At 39.5% G+C, this 17,398-nt stretch overlaps 1 protein-coding gene across 1 annotated transcript in view; it reads right to left on the reverse strand.

Moving 5' to 3' along the window:
- CCDC34 (coiled-coil domain containing 34) overlaps positions 1-17,398 on the reverse strand; it is a 43,065-nt gene that overhangs the window by 10,637 nt on the left and 15,030 nt on the right. Inside the window, exon 3 of the mRNA XM_061151025.1 lies at positions 7,764-7,871. Within this exon, the coding sequence (XP_061007008.1) occupies positions 7,764-7,871 (108 nt within the window). The remainder of the gene's footprint in view (positions 1-7,763; positions 7,872-17,398) is intronic.

A 17,398-nucleotide genomic window follows, 5' to 3' on the forward strand; every position in this document is an offset into this window, starting at 1 on the left:
TTCCCATGTTAGGGAAGTTTTCAGCTATTTTCTCTTCAAATATTTTCTCAAGCCCCCTCTCTCTTCTCCTCCTGGGACCCTTATGATGCAAATATTCATGCTTTTAATGTTGGCCCAGTGGTCTCCGAGACTGTCCTTCCTTTCATTCTTTTTTCCTTTGCTCCGTTCCACAAGAGTGATTTCCAACACTCCATCTTCCAGCTCACTAAATTCATTTTTCCGCCTCAATTATTGTGCTATTGATTCCTTCTCTTGTATTTTTCATTCTAGTTATTATATTTTTCATCTCTGTTCTTTAAATCTTCTTGCTCTTCATTAAATATCTTTTTGTATCTTCTTAATCTGTGCCTCCATTCTTTTTCCAAATTCTGGGATCATCTTTACTATCATTACACTAAATTCTTTTTCAGGTAGGTTGCCTATCTCCATCTAGATGTCTTGTGGGTTTTTATCTTGGTCCTTCATCTGGAACATATTTCTCTGCTCTCATTTTTGTCTGACTTTCTGTGTTTGTGGTCTCCTTTCTGCTGGCTGCAGGATTTTAGCTCGTCTTACTTCTGGGGCTTGCCCACTGGTGGGAAGAGTTGGGTGTGTCTCTCTGGTGAGCAAAGCCATGTCAAACTGTGTTCAGAGGGAGCTGTGAGCTCAGTACAGCTTTAGATAATTTGTCTGCTGATGGGTAGCACTGTGTTCCTATCCTGCTGGCTGTCTGGCCTGAGGCATTCCAGCACTGGAGCCTGTAGGTTGTTGGATAGGGCCAAGCCTTGATGTCAAAATGGTGACCTCTGTGAGAGCTCATACCAATCAATACTCTCCCGGACCACTGCCTCCAGTGTCCGTGCCCCCAGCTCAGTGATCTGTGGCCAACCCTCACCTCCCCAGGAGACTCTCCAAGACTCACAGGGAGGTCTAGCCCAACCTCTTCTGCTTTGTGTGGATCCCAGTGTGTGTGAGCCCTCCAAGAGTGGAGTCTCTGTTTCACCCAGTCCTGTGGAGCTCTTGCACTCAAGCCCGCTGTTCTTCAAATCCAAGTGCTCTGGAGGGCTTCCACCTCCTGATGCCAGACCCTCAGCCTCAGGAGACTAAGATGGGGCTTAGGACTTTCACTCTGGCAGGAGAACCTCTGCAATGTAACTATTTTGCAGTTTGTGGGTCTCTCACTCATGATGTCACTAAAGCATCTCTTATTGTCTCTTTTCACTTCTTCTGTGTCTCTGAATGTAAAATACCCTCTCTGGTAGTTTCCAGTCTTCTTTGTCAGTGGTTGCTCAACAGTTTGTTGTGCTTTTGGTGTTTTCATGAGAGTAGGTGAGCTCAAGTCCTTCTGCTCGGCCATCTTTTCCGGAATCAAGGGGCTGCTTTTAGTTTGGATGTCTGCTGTCTCTCTCCTCAGGATGAGCTGGATGTTATCCCCTTGATATGGGGGGTGCAGGCGTAGCAGCCCTTGCACACTCCCGGGACAGCAGGGGCAGTGCCTGGCATCAGCCTGCAGATCTCATAGTGGTTGCCCAAGCCTGCCTCTGGAGCCTACCATGGCCGTGATAATCGCGCCCACTCCCAGAGCTTCTGTGAGGTGGTGTCCTGTTGCCTGGGAGCACTTATAGGGGGAAAAGCTCTCATGGTAACTGTCCCCCCACCTTTGTGTGCTGCTAGAAATGGCACCTTGTCTCTCAGGCAGGTGCTGGCTGCTACTGAGCACACCCTCAGGTACCACAGTCCACCCTCTTCAGGCTGTCTCCACACAGCCTACCCTGATCTTTTCCCTGGATCTGATCTCTGAAGCCTGGGCTTCAGCCCCCAGCCCTCTCCTGTATCAACAGAGGAGCATATTAGGCTGCAGGACACAGGGCAGTGATGCTGACCTTCTGTGCAGGTTACTCTCCATTTTGCCTTCTGCAAACCAGCTGCTGCGCTCTCCTCCTAGGCTTGAGTGTCCCTCTGCACCCAGGCTGATCCCCTGGTGAAGGCTCTCCCCAGGGTATGGGAATCTTTCCTCATTCATAGCTCCCTCCTGGGGGCGCAAGCCTGTCCCGATTCCTTTCCTTCCCTTTTTCCTTTGTCCTACCTGGTCACGTGGAGGCTTTCTTGTCCTTTGGATGCCTGAGGTCTTCTGCTGGCATTCACTAGATGTTCTGAGTAAGTCACTCCACTTACTGAGGTGTTAATACTTTTGTGAGAGTAGTGAGCTCCCCTACTCCTCCTCCACAATCGTGATCCCCTGGCCTGATGTTGTATTTTGAGATAGGACTTTTAAGTCACTCAATCTGTGGTATTTTTTTATGACAGCCCCAGTAGACTAATAGAATAAACGTATGAAAAGATGTTAAATATCATTAGATTTCAGGAAAATGGAAATGAAAACAATGACATACTGCTGCTACTTAGCCAGTCATGTCTGACTGTCTGTGATCTTATGGACTGTAGCCTGCCAGGCTCCTCTGCCCATGGAATTTTCCAGGTAAGAACACTGGAATGGAGTGCCATTTCTTACTCTAGGGGATCTTCCCGATCCAGGGATTGAACCTGCATTTCCTGCACTTGCAGACAGATTCTTTACCACTAGTGCCTCCTGGGAAGCCCAATGACATACTACATGTAACAGAATGATTTAAAATGAGAAAGACTGAGAATCTGGCAAGGATATGGTACACTTGGAACTGTCAGATATTAGTGGCAGGAATATAAAATGGCAGAAGCACTTTATAAGAAATTGCCAATTTTTTTTTTAACTTAAAAACCTACCATACAACCCAGCAATTCAGTTCCTAGGCATCTACCCAAGAGAAATGAAAGCAAGTATCAACAAAAAGACTTGTACATAAGTGGTCACAGAATTTTACTCATATCTCCAAACTGAAAACAACCTAATTATCCATCAGCTAGTGAATGGATACATAATTTGTGACACTGAGCAATAAAAAGGAACAATCTTAATACAAGAAATATTAGTAATTTTTTAAAAACAAAAGTAGCCTGGGACTACCCTGGTGGTACAGTGGATAAGAATCTGCCTGCAGGGGACACAGGTTTGACCCCTGGTCCGGGAGGATTCCACTTGCAGAGGAGTAACTAAGCCCATGAGCCACAACTACTGAGCCTGCTGGCCCGAAAGCCCGCACTCTGCAATAAGAGAAGCCACTGCAATGAGAAGCCCATACACTGCAACAGACAGTAGCCCCTGCTTGCCACAACTAGAGAAAGCTCATGCACAGCAATGAAGACAGAACACAACCAAAAATAAAAATATTTTTTTTAAAAAGTAGCCTGATGCTAAGGAATATACATTTAGTGACTCTATCTGAAATTCTAGAAAAGGCAGGTCTTATCTATAGGAACAGAAAGCAGATCGATGGCTTCCTTGGAGCTGGGGTTAGTTGGGGGTTAGGAAGCAGGGGTTAAATGCAAAGGAGCACAACGGAGCTTTTTGGAGTGAAGAAAGAGTTCTCTCTTTTGACTGTGGTGCTAGTTTTACAGGTACATATCTTGTCACACCTCATCAAACTTAAAATAGGTGTATTTTATTGTATGTAAATTATAGCTCAATGAAGTTGATTTTAAAACATCATCAGGCTCTCTGCAGCATTTAAACTGCAGAAGAGGGAATGGAATGTCTTTAGTTAGCAAAAGGATACCAGAACAGGCACTCAGAGAGAAGTACCGAGAGGCAACAGCCAGCCACTAAGTGGCTTCAGATTTTCTGGCACTCCATTTCTATACCACACAGAGCACAACAATCAATCTTCCTTTTTTTTTTTTTTTTTTTAAAGATGGTGCCTTGAGAGAACCTTTGTTTCTTCCAACTAAAGGAAACTAACAAACCTGAATTTCTATTTTGATTCCTTCAATAGTACCTGGCACATAATAAAAGTGTTGAAGGCATGAATGAGAACTGATGACAGTTATCAATCATATGCTTGTTGGCTTGAATTAATTTTTTACATTAAAAAGCAGTTCCTTGGTTTAAAAAAAAAAACTTTAAAAATAAATTTACTTTTAATTCTCAATGAAGGCAAATACCCTTTTACAAAATATGTGGTAACACACAGTAAAAAACAATCTAAAAAATAAATTAGTATGACAACACAAATATCAGAGTTCCAGATGAGACAAGCCCTTTATTTGAAAAAAGATTTACAATAAAAGAAACCAGTCACAATAAAAGAAACCAGCTTTGTTAATGGATACATAAATTCTTTTTGTCTGATTTTTTGATAGAACACAGTGAAAATGACTTAGAGAAAATAATGCCACAGATATAGCTAAAACGTGAATGAGGCTGGAGGCAGCAGAGGACCACACACCATGAAATGTAAACAGAGGAGAAAAAAGCTAGATGCCAGACAGGAAGAGAAGAACCAGAGAGCAGTCTTTACAAATAGAGGTAAATGTAACCAAGCCTGAAATAAGAAATCTGAGAGTTCTTAAAGAAAAAAAAAAAAAAGAGTATCCTAATTATTCCTTAGCATGCATAAGAATTCTGCAGAATAATTTAATTTTAATTTCTCAAGGTTCATTTTTAAACTCTTCTCAACCTTATGGAATCTTACGTTTGCTAATTAGTGATTTATGTCAGGACAAGCCATTTCCCTCCAAAAGAAAAGAAATTTTTTTCTCAAATAATTGGATTAGATCTACCACCACTAATTAAAACAGGGAATGTATCATCTCTGCATTCTTAGACAAACAACAACTATGTTTGATTGGCATGGTAAAATGAGCTTAATGGAGTCAGAAGATAAGAGAAGCTTTTAGAGGAGAGAATATACTTATACAATACACACAAAACTGTTTTATAATTATACACTTCAAAAAAGTATCACTCAAGGCTTAGTAGTGGTCACACAGGCTTATTTTGATTTTGGCATTTATTCACAAAGAACTCTCTTATTGTATTACGGGATATAGCAAACTTTAAAAAATAATTTACTTAAGAACAAATATATTTATGGTTATAACACACACGTCTAGTCAATTCCTTCTTACAATACTTGGATGAAGAATGCTATGCAATCTTCAATTTACTGGGGAAGTATTTACTAGGTACTCTTATTAATAACACTAGGCATTACATTCAACAATAGCTAGGAACCAAAAATTAGAAATAAGTTAAAACTTTTGGTTTACAATTTCAACATCTAACTGCATTCATGAAGCTGGACATCAATAATAAAAGCAGTACCATTCCAAATATGCAAAAACTCACAACAGGAAACAAAGTGATAAGATAAATATGTTTTAAATTTCTAACCTGTGATCCAATACAAGAATGTATTAAAATTCAAAGGAAGATGATACATTCATTCATTCAATAATTTATCACCTCCAAAATGCTCTGTATATGTTTGCACAGTACTCTCCCAATTCGACCCACCCTGCCCTTCCCCACTGTGTGCACAGGTCTGTTCTCTGTACGTCAGACAGCCGGTGGGAATTTCCTGTGTGACACGGGGGGCTCAACCCAGAGCTCTGTGACAACCTAGAGGGCTGGGATGGGGTAGGAAACGGGAGGGAAGTTCACAAGGGAGATGACATATGTATACCTGTGGCCGATTCATGTTGATGTATGGCAGAAAAAGCATTATGTCAGATCTTACACTAGATAAAAAGTAATACAAAAATAACTCCTTAGTTGCAAAACAGAGACTCACAGAGAACAAACTTATGGCCTCCGGAGGGGATGAATGGGGGGAAGGGATGTTAGCCAGTTTGGGATGGACATGCACACACTGCTGTATTTTAAGTGGATAGCCAACAAGGACCTACTGTATAGGGAACAAGGAACTCTGCTCAATGTTATGTGGCAGACTGGACGTGAGGGGAGTTTGGGGGAGAATGGTTACCTAAATATGTATGGTTGAGTCTCTTTGCTGTTCACCAGAAACTACCACAACATTGTTAATCAGCTATACCCCAATACAAAATAGAAAGTTAAAAAGAGGGGGGAACCACCTAAAAAATAACTCCTATCCTGAAGAGTCTTAAAATTACATGAGAACTGAAGACATATGCATAATACAAAGCAGCCACAAAATATATACACAATACATGGCAGTATATGATAAAGTGATGTCAATTAAACAAGGATTCAGAGAAGAAAAGAATTTCCAGCATGTGATCAGAGAATACTTCATGTAGGAAATACTCTGAGTTGGATAACAAAAAGAGGTGAGTGAAAATCGGCTCAGTCGTTTCCAACTGTTTGTGACCTCATGGACCAGGCTCCTCTGTCCACGGAATTCTCCAGCAAGAATACCGGAGTGGGTAGCCACTTCCTTCTACAGGGGAACTTCCCAACCCAGGGGCTGAACCTGGGTCTCCTGCACTGCAGGCAGATTCTTTACCGTCTGAGCCACCAAAGGTAGGGGGGAAAATGTGATAAGATCCCACATCGAGGAGATAATTATTTAAAAAGGTAAGAAATAGAACAGAAATGTTCTCAAAAGTTCTTGTGAACGTATCCCTAGGGGCTGGGGAGCACAATCCAAAGCCCAATATTTCTTTGAATTCTATTGTGTATTTTAAAAATACTATAAAATTTATGTTCTATACTATTAAATATCTGTGCTTGCTTTAACATAAAAATAACATTCTTCTTCTCAATATTTTCTAGCAAAACTAATACGCCAAGAAGATGGGCCATGCTTATCCTGAACGTGTTCCCCATAGATGCCAGTCAGAGGCTGCTAGTGTGGAATGAAGAATAGCACGGGTGAAGGAGACATGGTTCAGAGAGCAGAATTTAACCAGCCAGGTATTTAACCAGCCAGGCCAGAACAGTTCAAATGTTATTCAGAGGAGAGTAGGGAATGACAAAAGATGTATTTTTGAACTGAGGAATGACATTTGGCTTTTTGGCAAGATTTCTCTGGCAAGGATACAGAGGATGAAGTCAAATCTTGGGTGGCTTTTAAGCATCAAGATACTGATTTATCTGCTGGATAACTGAACAAAGAGGCACAAATCCCTGCCCTCATGGGGCTTACATTCCAGTATGGGAAATAAACAATGAAGTGAAGTGAAAGTCTCTCAGTCATATCCGAATCTGAGACACCATGGACTGTAGCCCACAGGCTCCTCTGTCCATGGAATCTTCAGGCAAGAATACTGGAGTGGGTAGCCATTCCCTTCTCCAGGAGATCTTCCTGACCCAGGGATCCAACCCAGGTCTCTTGCATTACAGGTAGATTCTTTACCATCTGAGCCACCAAGCAAGCTAATAAACAAAAAATAAACTGAAAAATGTAATGAGTCCAGGCAAGAAGAAAGCACAAACAGGAGAGAGGTGATCATAAAGGAAAGCCATCGGCAATTAGAAACAAGAGAATTCCAATTACGTCTTGGTGCCTGAGAAGCTACACTAAGGTCAGAAATCAAGGAGTCAGGATGATGGTTCTGTCAGAGAAGAATGGGTAAAAATGGGTTATTTTAGATTTGCAGGCCCAGAGGTGCCTACATACTGAAGAGGTGAAAATCCAAGGCTCTGAGAGGTCAGTTCTGGAGATAACAGACTTCATGACTACCTGCAACCACATCCAAATGGAAGCCACATGATGGAAAAGGGAGAGAGCAGAAAGCAAAGGACAAAAGATCTGACAGATGTCCCTGGTGGGGAGAGGGCTGGGGTGGGGTGGGGAGGGGGCAGAAACTAGGTCAGAAAAGAAAGAATCTAAGAGAAAATGAGAAATACGTGGGTAATGACTAGCAGTAACAGGATGAAGACTATAAATGAGATGCAGTATGTGTGTGCCCTTTTTTCTCCTTACCTGTTCATTCTTTTTCTGAACCCATTCCTTGTGCTTTTCTTCAGCAATTATCTTTCTCTTTTCACGATCTTCCACTTCTTTCTTTTTTTCTAGCTGTTGATTTAATTCCTATAGATTTTATTCAAACAAAAGGCAACATTTAATAGAAGTATTCAACCTTGCATATTAAAAATAAACGTCTGAGGTTAACTGAATTAAACAAGAATATAGTATCCTTTATAGAAATACACCATTAGTGACAATAACTTACTTAAGTAACTAGTTTATGATGAAAGGAAAGCACTGGTAAAAAGTATAAGTCATTTTTTAGAAATGCAAATAATTGCTTGGCAGCAAAACACTAGTTTCTTAGACTAAACTTCAGCTAAATTACCCTCATTGAAATCAACTTTCCCACACATAAATTTTGGCATCACCGTATGCTACTGGCAGAAGCTCAAGAGAGTTACAACTTTTTTACAGTTATAAAAAGCTTCTAGATTCTTGATGAAGATAAAGGATAGGAATTAAATAATCCCTAAATTAAACTTTTAATTCAGAGTTATACCAAAGAAGAAATGTAAAGAAGCCATTCAATTTTTTAAAGGGAGTTAAAAAAAAAAGGATCCAGATTTTCGTTCACTGATTTTATAGCTGTTGGAGTGTAAAACAAAACCACATTCATATCCTAGATGGTTTAACTGCCTTGCTGTCACTCGAATCGACACGTTTGGGCATTTCCTCAGGAGAAAGAATGTGGGAAGTATGGCCAAATAAAACTACAAGCTGAATGCCACCACTCTGTCACTCATCAGTTAAATTACTGCATTAGCTGAGAATGCTGTTCAAACTAGACTCCTAGGACTCTACTACCATAATTACCAGTTATTTTCCTTCTCTCTCCTTAGATACCAGCAATCGGATACTTTTACATGTCTTCCACTGGACCTTGCTCCCCATCCTCATGCCTCCCTTTCCCAACGACCTACTTACCTCAGCAATGGGTGGCAGTGGGAAGGACATTTTTTCAACTCTCAGACAATTCCAGTGTGTTAAATGAAACGAAGATAAAACTTGACATCAAGAACATTTCTTATGCATTTTAGAACAACTGGTCTCAGGATACCTGTCTTCCATGATCTCTCATCCCCAAATCCTTCAGCATAGGTAACAGCTGTCCTCACTCATTCAGTCTTCCAACTTTTCAACACTGTACTCCCCTACCCACCAAGTTAAATATCCATCTTGGTTTTTAAAGGATTCTTCATTACCTCTGTGGCTGCTATCCCTTGATTATCCACTTAATTTTTTTTTTTTTTTTTAATGGAGCACCTACTATAATGATAGCAAGAACTGAGGTGCAGGGATGAAATTCCAGAAGTCTCTGACCTAATCTGATTCTGTATACACAAAAGAATTAAGTGCTATGTTGTGAGGTACTGTGTAGAATAAGAGGTCAGAAAAGGAAAAGGAAGATGAGAGGAGAGAGTATGAGAGTACTTTTACCGAAGTAGTAAAAGAAAAAAAAAAAAGCACCATGAGAGGAACAATGAGGAAATAGCTTGACTACAAGGGGGAGGAGAGATGACTAGAAACTCAGAGTGTGGTATTAATACTAACTAGACAGGAAAAGGTCTTTTGAGACAGGAAGAGTAAATTAAACACTGTGGAGCAGGAATATTTGGCAAAGGGAATGATTCAGAACTCTTAATGAGAAAGGATGAAAACTGCATTTGAAGGGATCAGAACTATTCTGAGGGAGACAGACTAGGAGGTTGCCACAGTATATGAGTCAGAAGGAGATATATATGAGTCTGGACTTGGGTCAGAAAACAAGGAGAGGATATACTTCTATGTGTATGAGAGGCCAGATATAGATTTGACAACCACATTTTCCAAAAAAAGTCTTAAAATTTTATCATAAAGAAAAGTAATGATTTAAATATACAACTAAAACTAGGATTGATTACTTTTATGAACCCTTTCAGATTCTTCATATAATTAAGCTCAGAAGTAAGGAAAAAAATCAGACTTTGTATTCTGAATTTATGGTTCACAAATTTTAAAGTTGCTATAAGAGCTAAAGATGAAGGAAGGGTCAGAAGTATCTAGAAAATGCTGCCATTGACCCAAACAGTGCTCTAATCTCAGGGTGTCTGTTCAAGTAATTTGCCACCTCAGAATACACATCACATTCTGAGAAACAACCCTTCTTCCAAGGCTGGCCCCTCTTAGAATTTCCCACCCTGAATGCCTCCATCTGTTTGCCACCAAAGCAAGTCTCTACCAGACACTGCTGGAGCCTTTTCTCATAAGGCCCTATGTCGTCTTCTGGTACACCACTGAATTTCAACAGAATTATGCATCTTCCCACAGAGTCAACACTTGATTACAGGAAACCAAAATCCAAAGAGGATCCTATACATGGATTTGTTATTTCAATAACTTTTGCCAACTAAGGTAATAATCAGAAAAACTGAGTTTCTAAGTCTCACCAACTCTATATCCTGCTCTATTCCTTAAGCACTGATGAATGAAAAGGGCAAAAGCAAGATGGTGGGGAAAAAAAAAAACCTGGATTATTCACAAATTAGATAACTTTTATAGTTTAGAACAGACTGTACTAAAATGTTAAAGCAAATGTTAAAAACAAAAATTATCCAGAGGCCATAGAGAATTTAGGTCAGTCTGCTAAAGAATTTTTTTTAAATAATAAAATTTAAGTAAAATTTATATGCCCTACAAAAAACAATATACTAGCTTTTCACAATACTAATGTTAGATATTTACTATTTTTATCACTTCAACAGTTACAAATATTAAAAAAAAACCCATAAACATAATTTTGATGCGTTAACTCAATCTTACAGGGACATGTGAAACAAATCAAAACATTGCTGAAATCAAATTTATGAAAGGCGATGAACTTTTTAATGATTTAACTACCTTTAAATTTTCCTTTAAGATTTCAAGGAAGAATATATGAAAACCAGTGTACACTTAAAATTAAACACTGGGTCTGACCCATTTATTTCTAAAATGTGCCTTGGTATTGTGGAAAGAACACTTATTAAGTTGGAAGTCAAAAGAACCAGGATCCAGTCCCAGTTTTGTCACTAACTGAAACACTGGCAAAGCTACTCTCTGGCCTTCATCTTTTAATAGGGTTCTGAGATGAATTGTTCCTTGTGGTTAAAAATCTGAGACTTTAATGATATGACTTATAAATAAACCAGAGAATACAGTAAATAAGAACAGAAAAGTAAGGAAAGCATGACTTAGAAAATTAAAAGGAAAGGCATGAAAAAAAAAAATGTGAATACCACAATAGCTCAAAATAAGTTTATACCAAAGTGAGTAATTTATCTGTATGTTATAATATCTTTGGAATGACTGATAGTTAAGACTCATGCTAACATACTTTAACTGCTTCAGAATTAAGTAATGATGTAGCCATACGAAATGTCCAGCTACTAAATATATGAAAAGGTTTTAATCTTTCAACCAATTATACTCTGCTACATGCTTAATCACTGAGGTAGGAACTTTTCTTATTCATTATTCTAAACTGTTCTCAAGTCTTCAGCAGTTATTATCATCTCCTTTAACACATAACAACAACTGACTTTTACTAAGTGATTCCTATATATTAGGCCACATCCTGCTGTTCACTTAGTTCCCAAAACACTATGAGGTGAATGTCACTCTCCCCTTTCACTGATAATTCGGCAGAGAGAGGTTAAAGATCCAAGATCTTAGTTTTGAATCCAGGATGTACGACTTAAGAATTCATGCTTTTAACCACTCTTAATATTGTCTAACATCTGGCTTATAGATGAAGATACTGAGGCTCAGAGAAGCAAGACTAGAATTTCAGCCTAGTTCCATGTTATTTCAAAGTTCAGAGTTTCTTATAATTTCTGTAATTTAATTACATTCATTCATGGTATGCTGACTCTAAAAATGGCTTGAAGTGACCCTCCGTTTCTTAGGATAACAAGTGACTTCTAGTGAGGCTGGAGATAAAGCTAAATAACATAAACTGAGCTCCACAATACCACTGATTCACTAGATCAGTGTTTTGCAAAACTGTGAGTCTACAATCAATGCATAGGTTATGATTAGCTTTAAAAAAAATTAGCATATTTCCAAGTTCTCCACAAAATTAAGATATTTCAGATATGTACATAAGTGTATATATGTATGCATTTGTGTGACATGAAGAAAAGTAGATTTCTCAGTGTGAACAAATATTTTGAAAGCTACTAAATTAAATAATTCCAATAGTCATGTATGGATGTGAGAGTTGGACCATAAAAAAGGCTGAGAGCCAAAGAACTGATGCTTTTGAATTGTGGTGCTGGAGAAGACTCTTGAGAATCCCTCGGACAGCAAGGAGATCAAACTAGTCAATTCCAAAGGAAATCAAGTCCTAAATATTCACTGGAAAGATTGATGCTGAGGCTGAAACTCCAATAGTTTGGCCACGTGATGCGAAGAGCCAATTCATTGGAAGAGACTCTGATGCTGGGAAAAACTGAGGGCAAGAGAGAAGGGAGCAATAGAGGATGAGATGGTTGGATGGCATCACTGACTCAATGGACATGAGTTTGAGCAAACTCAGGGACAGTGAAGGACAGAAGAAGCCTGGCGTGCTGCAGTTCATGGGGTCACAAAGAGCAGGACTTAGCAACTGAACAACAACAACAAACTAAACAATGGAATTAGTAATGTTAAAACTTAAGATTGAAGTAAGAAAATTAAGTCTGGGGCCTTAATAACAAATGAATTCTGAAAATAAATGAAAAAGCATTAAGAAGGCTATGACTAAAGAGAGAGGCCAAGATGGTGGAGTAGAAAAGCCCTGGGCTCACCTTTTCTCATGAGTACAGCAAAAACCACAACTGTCTACAAAAAAACTGTAGATGAAAAAGACTGGAACCTAAAGACACAAAGAAGGAACCATAACGAGACCGGTAGGAGGGACAGACTCATATTACCCCCGAGGATGGGCAACCCACAAAGTAGAGAATAAGTATACTGCAGAGGCTCTTTCACAGGAATGAGAGTTCTGAGCCCCATGTAAGGCTCCAAGCCTTGCAGTCCAGCACTAGGAAGACAAGTCCTGAGAACATTTGGCTTTCAAGGTCAGTGGACTTACTTGCATGAGCCCCACAGAACTAGGGGAAAAGAGATTTCATTCTTAAAGGGCACATACAAAATATCATGTACAATGGGACCAAGGGCAAAAGCAGTAATCTGAAATTAGCTTGGGCCAGACCTACCTACTGGTCTTGGAGAGTCCTCTAGGCAGGCATGAGGTGGCTGTGACTAACCCAGGGACATGGACACTGGTGACAGGCATAGTTGGGGCATTCAGCTGCATGAGCTGATGGCGGCTGCCATCTTGGCTCACTATCGCCAAGACCTGGACCCACCCAACGGTCTGTAGGATGCCTTAGGCCAAACAACTAACTGAACAGAGACACAGCCTCACCCACCAACAGGCTGCTTAAAGACTTCCTGAGCTCACAGTCACCACCAGACAAGGCCCTAAACATAGATTTCCTCACCAGGGGGCCAAGAACTCAGTCTGGGCCCTTTGCACTGGGAAGCTCACACGAGCCTCTCGACCACCCTACACACCAGCAGGGCAGACACCAGAAGCAAAAAACTATACCACAGCTTGCACACTGAGTCCAGCAACAGCAGGTCAGACCCTACCCTGGGACCAGCTGGGCACTGGCCCTGCCCACGAGCAGGCCAACAACCTTTGGGACACCCAGGCCCCATATCCAACTGTGTCAGGAACCAGCCTCCAACACCAATCATCTAAAATGAGCTCTGGGATCCCTAGGCCCTAAAGCCAGGCTCGAGGATGCAGTTCTGCCGGCCAGTGGTCCTGCACTAACCCCAGGATCTGGCTTCACCTGCCAATAGGTGGGCAACAGCCCCAGAGTCTTCAGGATCCTAACTCTAGCCACCAGTGAGCCAGCACTCCCCAGGGTTCTGCAACAGCTGCCTCATGGCCAGCTGACACTAAAGAGTAGCCAGCAGCATTCACACAAGGCAGTGCCTGGCACCCAACCAGACTAGCAGCCAACCAAGCCTACCAGACCACTCACAGTCAGCCTGCCACAGCAGAAGGGCCTGTGCAGGTATACGGCTTAGCTAACAGGAGGAGAAGGCACTGCTGGAACAAGAAAGACATCTCCTACAGAAGGCCACTACTCCAAAGTCCAGAAAGGTAACGGAGCTGCCACATACACAAAAATACAAATACCAACATAGACAAAATGAGACACCACAGAAATATGTTCCAGATGAAGGAAAAAGATAAAACCCCAAAAGCAGAACTAAGTGAAGAGGAGACAGGCAATCTACCTGAGAAAAAGTTCACAGTAGGATCGTAAAGATGAGGGAAAGAATTGGGAAGAAAATGGATGCACAGAGAGAGAGAAGTCAGAATTTTTTTTAACAAAGAGAAAACATAAAGAACAGCTGAACAGAGGTGAAGAATACAATAATTGAAATAAAAAATACACTAGAAGGAAACAACAGTACACTAAATGACATGGAAAAATGAACTGGTGAGCTGGATGACTGAGTAGTGAAAATCACTGCCATTAAACAGACATCTGGGACAACATCAAGCATACAAATCCTCATACTATAGGGGTCACTGGAGGATAAGATAGAAAGGGCCAGAGGAAATATTTGAAGATGTAATAGCTGAAAACTTCCCTAACCTCAGAAAGAAAAATGTCACACAAGCCCAAAAAGTGCAGAGTTGTCTCATACAGGATAAACCTAGAGGAACACACTAAAACACATTGTAACCAAAATGACAAATATTAAACACAGAATATTAAAAGTGGCAAATAACATACAAAGGAACTCCCATAAGGTTATCAGCTGAGTTTTTGGCAGAAATTCTGCAGGCCAGAAGGGAGTGTCATGATATATTTAAAGTAATGAAAGGGGAAAACCTACAACCAAGAATGCTATACCCAGCAAACCTCTCATTCAGATTAGATGGCAAAATCAAAAGCTTTTCAGACAAACAAAAGTTAAGAGGATTCAGCACTACCAAGCCAGCATTACAACAAATGTTAAAGAAACTTCTCTAGGCAAAAAAGAAAAGGCCACTACTAGAATCAAGAAAATTACAAAATGAAAAGGCTCATTGGTAAAGACAAACATACAGTAAAGATAAGAATCCATTCACAAAGTCAGTAGTGAGGTTACAAGACAGGAGTAATAAAGTTATCTGTATCCACAATGAGCAGTTAAGGGATACAAAAACCAATTAGATGTAAAATATTACATCAAAAGCAGTAATCATGAGGGAAGAATACAAATGCAGGGTTTTTTAAATGCATTTGAAATTTAAAAATCTGTAACTTAAAAAAGACTGCTACACAAAAACTTCATGGTAACTGCAAACCAAAAACGCATAATAGATATATATGCAAGAAATAAGATGGAATTCAGACAAAACACTAAAAACAGTCATCAAATCAAAAGAAAAGGGGAAAAAAGACCTACAAAAACAAAAACAATTAACAAAATGGCAATAAGAACATATATATCAATAGCTACCTTAAATGTAAATGGATAATATGCTTCAACCAAAAGACACACAGTGGCTGAATGGATACAAAAACAAGAAGCATACATATGATGTCTACAAAAGGCTCATTTCAGAATCAGAGATGCACGCAGACTGAAGGTAAGGGAATGGAAAAACATATTCCCTGCAGATGGAAATCAAAAGAGAGCCAGAGTAGCCATACTCATATCAGACAAAACAGGCTTTAAAAGTAAAGAGACAAAGAAGGATACTACATTATAATCAAGGGGTCAATCTCAGAAGTAAGATATAACAATGGAAAATACATATGCACCCAAAATAGGTGCACCTTAACATATAAGGCAACTGTTAATAGCTATAAAAGGAGAAATCAACAGTAACACAATAATAGTGGGGACTTTGAAACTCCACCTATATCACTGGACAGATCATCCATACAGAAAATCCACACAGACCATTAAAGATATATTAGACCAGACAGCCTTAATTGATATTTATAAAACATTCCATTGAGAGCATCAGACTACACATTCTTCTCAAGGGCACATGGAATATTCTCCAGGGTAGATCACATGCTAGTCCAAAAAGCAAACCTCAGTAAATTTAAGAAAACTGAAATCATATCAAGCATTTTTTCTAGTCACAACACTAAGAGATTAGAAATCAACTATAAGAAAGAAAACAAAAAAACACAAATACGTGAAGCCTAACAACATGTTACTAAACAACTAATAACACTGAATAAATAAAAGAGAAAATTAGGGGAAAAAAACCTAGAGACAAACAAAAACAAAAACATGATGATCCAAAAGCTCTGAAGCTTTCTGCTGAAACAAAAGCAGTCATAAGAGGAAAGTTCATAGTGACACAACTGTACCTTAGGAAACAAGAAATATCTCAAACAACCTAATCTTACACCTAAAGCAACTGGAGAAAGAACAACAAACAAAACACAAAGGAAAGAAATTAAATAGATCAGAATAGAAATAAATGAAATAAACATGAAGAAATCAATTAAAAAAAAGATCAATGAAACTAAAAGTTGGTTCTTTGAAAAGATAACAAAATTGATTTAGCCAGACTCATCAAGAAAAATGAGAGGGATTTCCCTGGTGGTCCAGCAGCAAAGACTCCACACTCCCAAAACAGGCAGACTTGCTGCGGGAACTAGATCCCACACGCCGAGTTTACATGCCACAAGTAAAGGGTTTGCATACCACAACTAAAGATCCTGTATGCTGAAATAAAGACCTGGCATGCTGAAATAAATATTTTTTAAGAAGAAAGAAAGAATAAAAAGATAGAGGGCTGAATTCAATAAAATTAGAAAAGAAAAAGAAATCACAACTGACAAATACAGAAGTACAAAGGATCACAAGAGACTACAATAAGCAACTATATGTCAATAAAATGGACAACCTAGAAGAAATGAGCAAATTCTTAGGTACAATCTTGCAAGACTGAACCGGAAGAAATAAAAAACATGAACAGATCAATCACAAGTACTGAAATTCAAAACCATGATTTAAAAACTCCCAACAAACAAAAGTCGGGACAAGATGAATTCACAGGTGAATTCTTTAGTATTAAACATTTGTGGCTGTTTAGTCACTAAGTCATGTCCTCCTCTTTTGTGACCCCCATGGACTGTAGTCCACCAGGCTCCTCTATCCATGGGATTTCTCAGGCAAGAATACTGGAGCGGGTTGCCATTTCCTTCTCCAGAGGATCTTCTCAACACAGGGTCAAATCCAAGTCTCCTGCATTGGCAGGCAGATTCTTTACCACTGAGTAAACATGTAAAAAGAGAGTAAAGAGTTAAACTAATCTTTCTCAAACTATTCGAAAAAAACTGAAGAGGAGGGAACACTCCCAAACTCATTCTATGAGGCCACCAAATACCAAAACTAGACAATGATACCACCAAAAAAAACTTACAGGCCAATATCACTGATGAACATAGATGCAAAATCCTCATCAAAATATAAGCAAACCAAATCCAGCAACACATTGAAAGGATCATGCATCAAGATCAAGTGAGATTACCCCAGAGATGCAAGAA

This window comes from Dama dama, chromosome 1 (genome assembly GCF_033118175.1).
Source record: "Dama dama isolate Ldn47 chromosome 1, ASM3311817v1, whole genome shotgun sequence".
Taxonomy (NCBI): domain Eukaryota; kingdom Metazoa; phylum Chordata; class Mammalia; order Artiodactyla; family Cervidae; genus Dama; species Dama dama.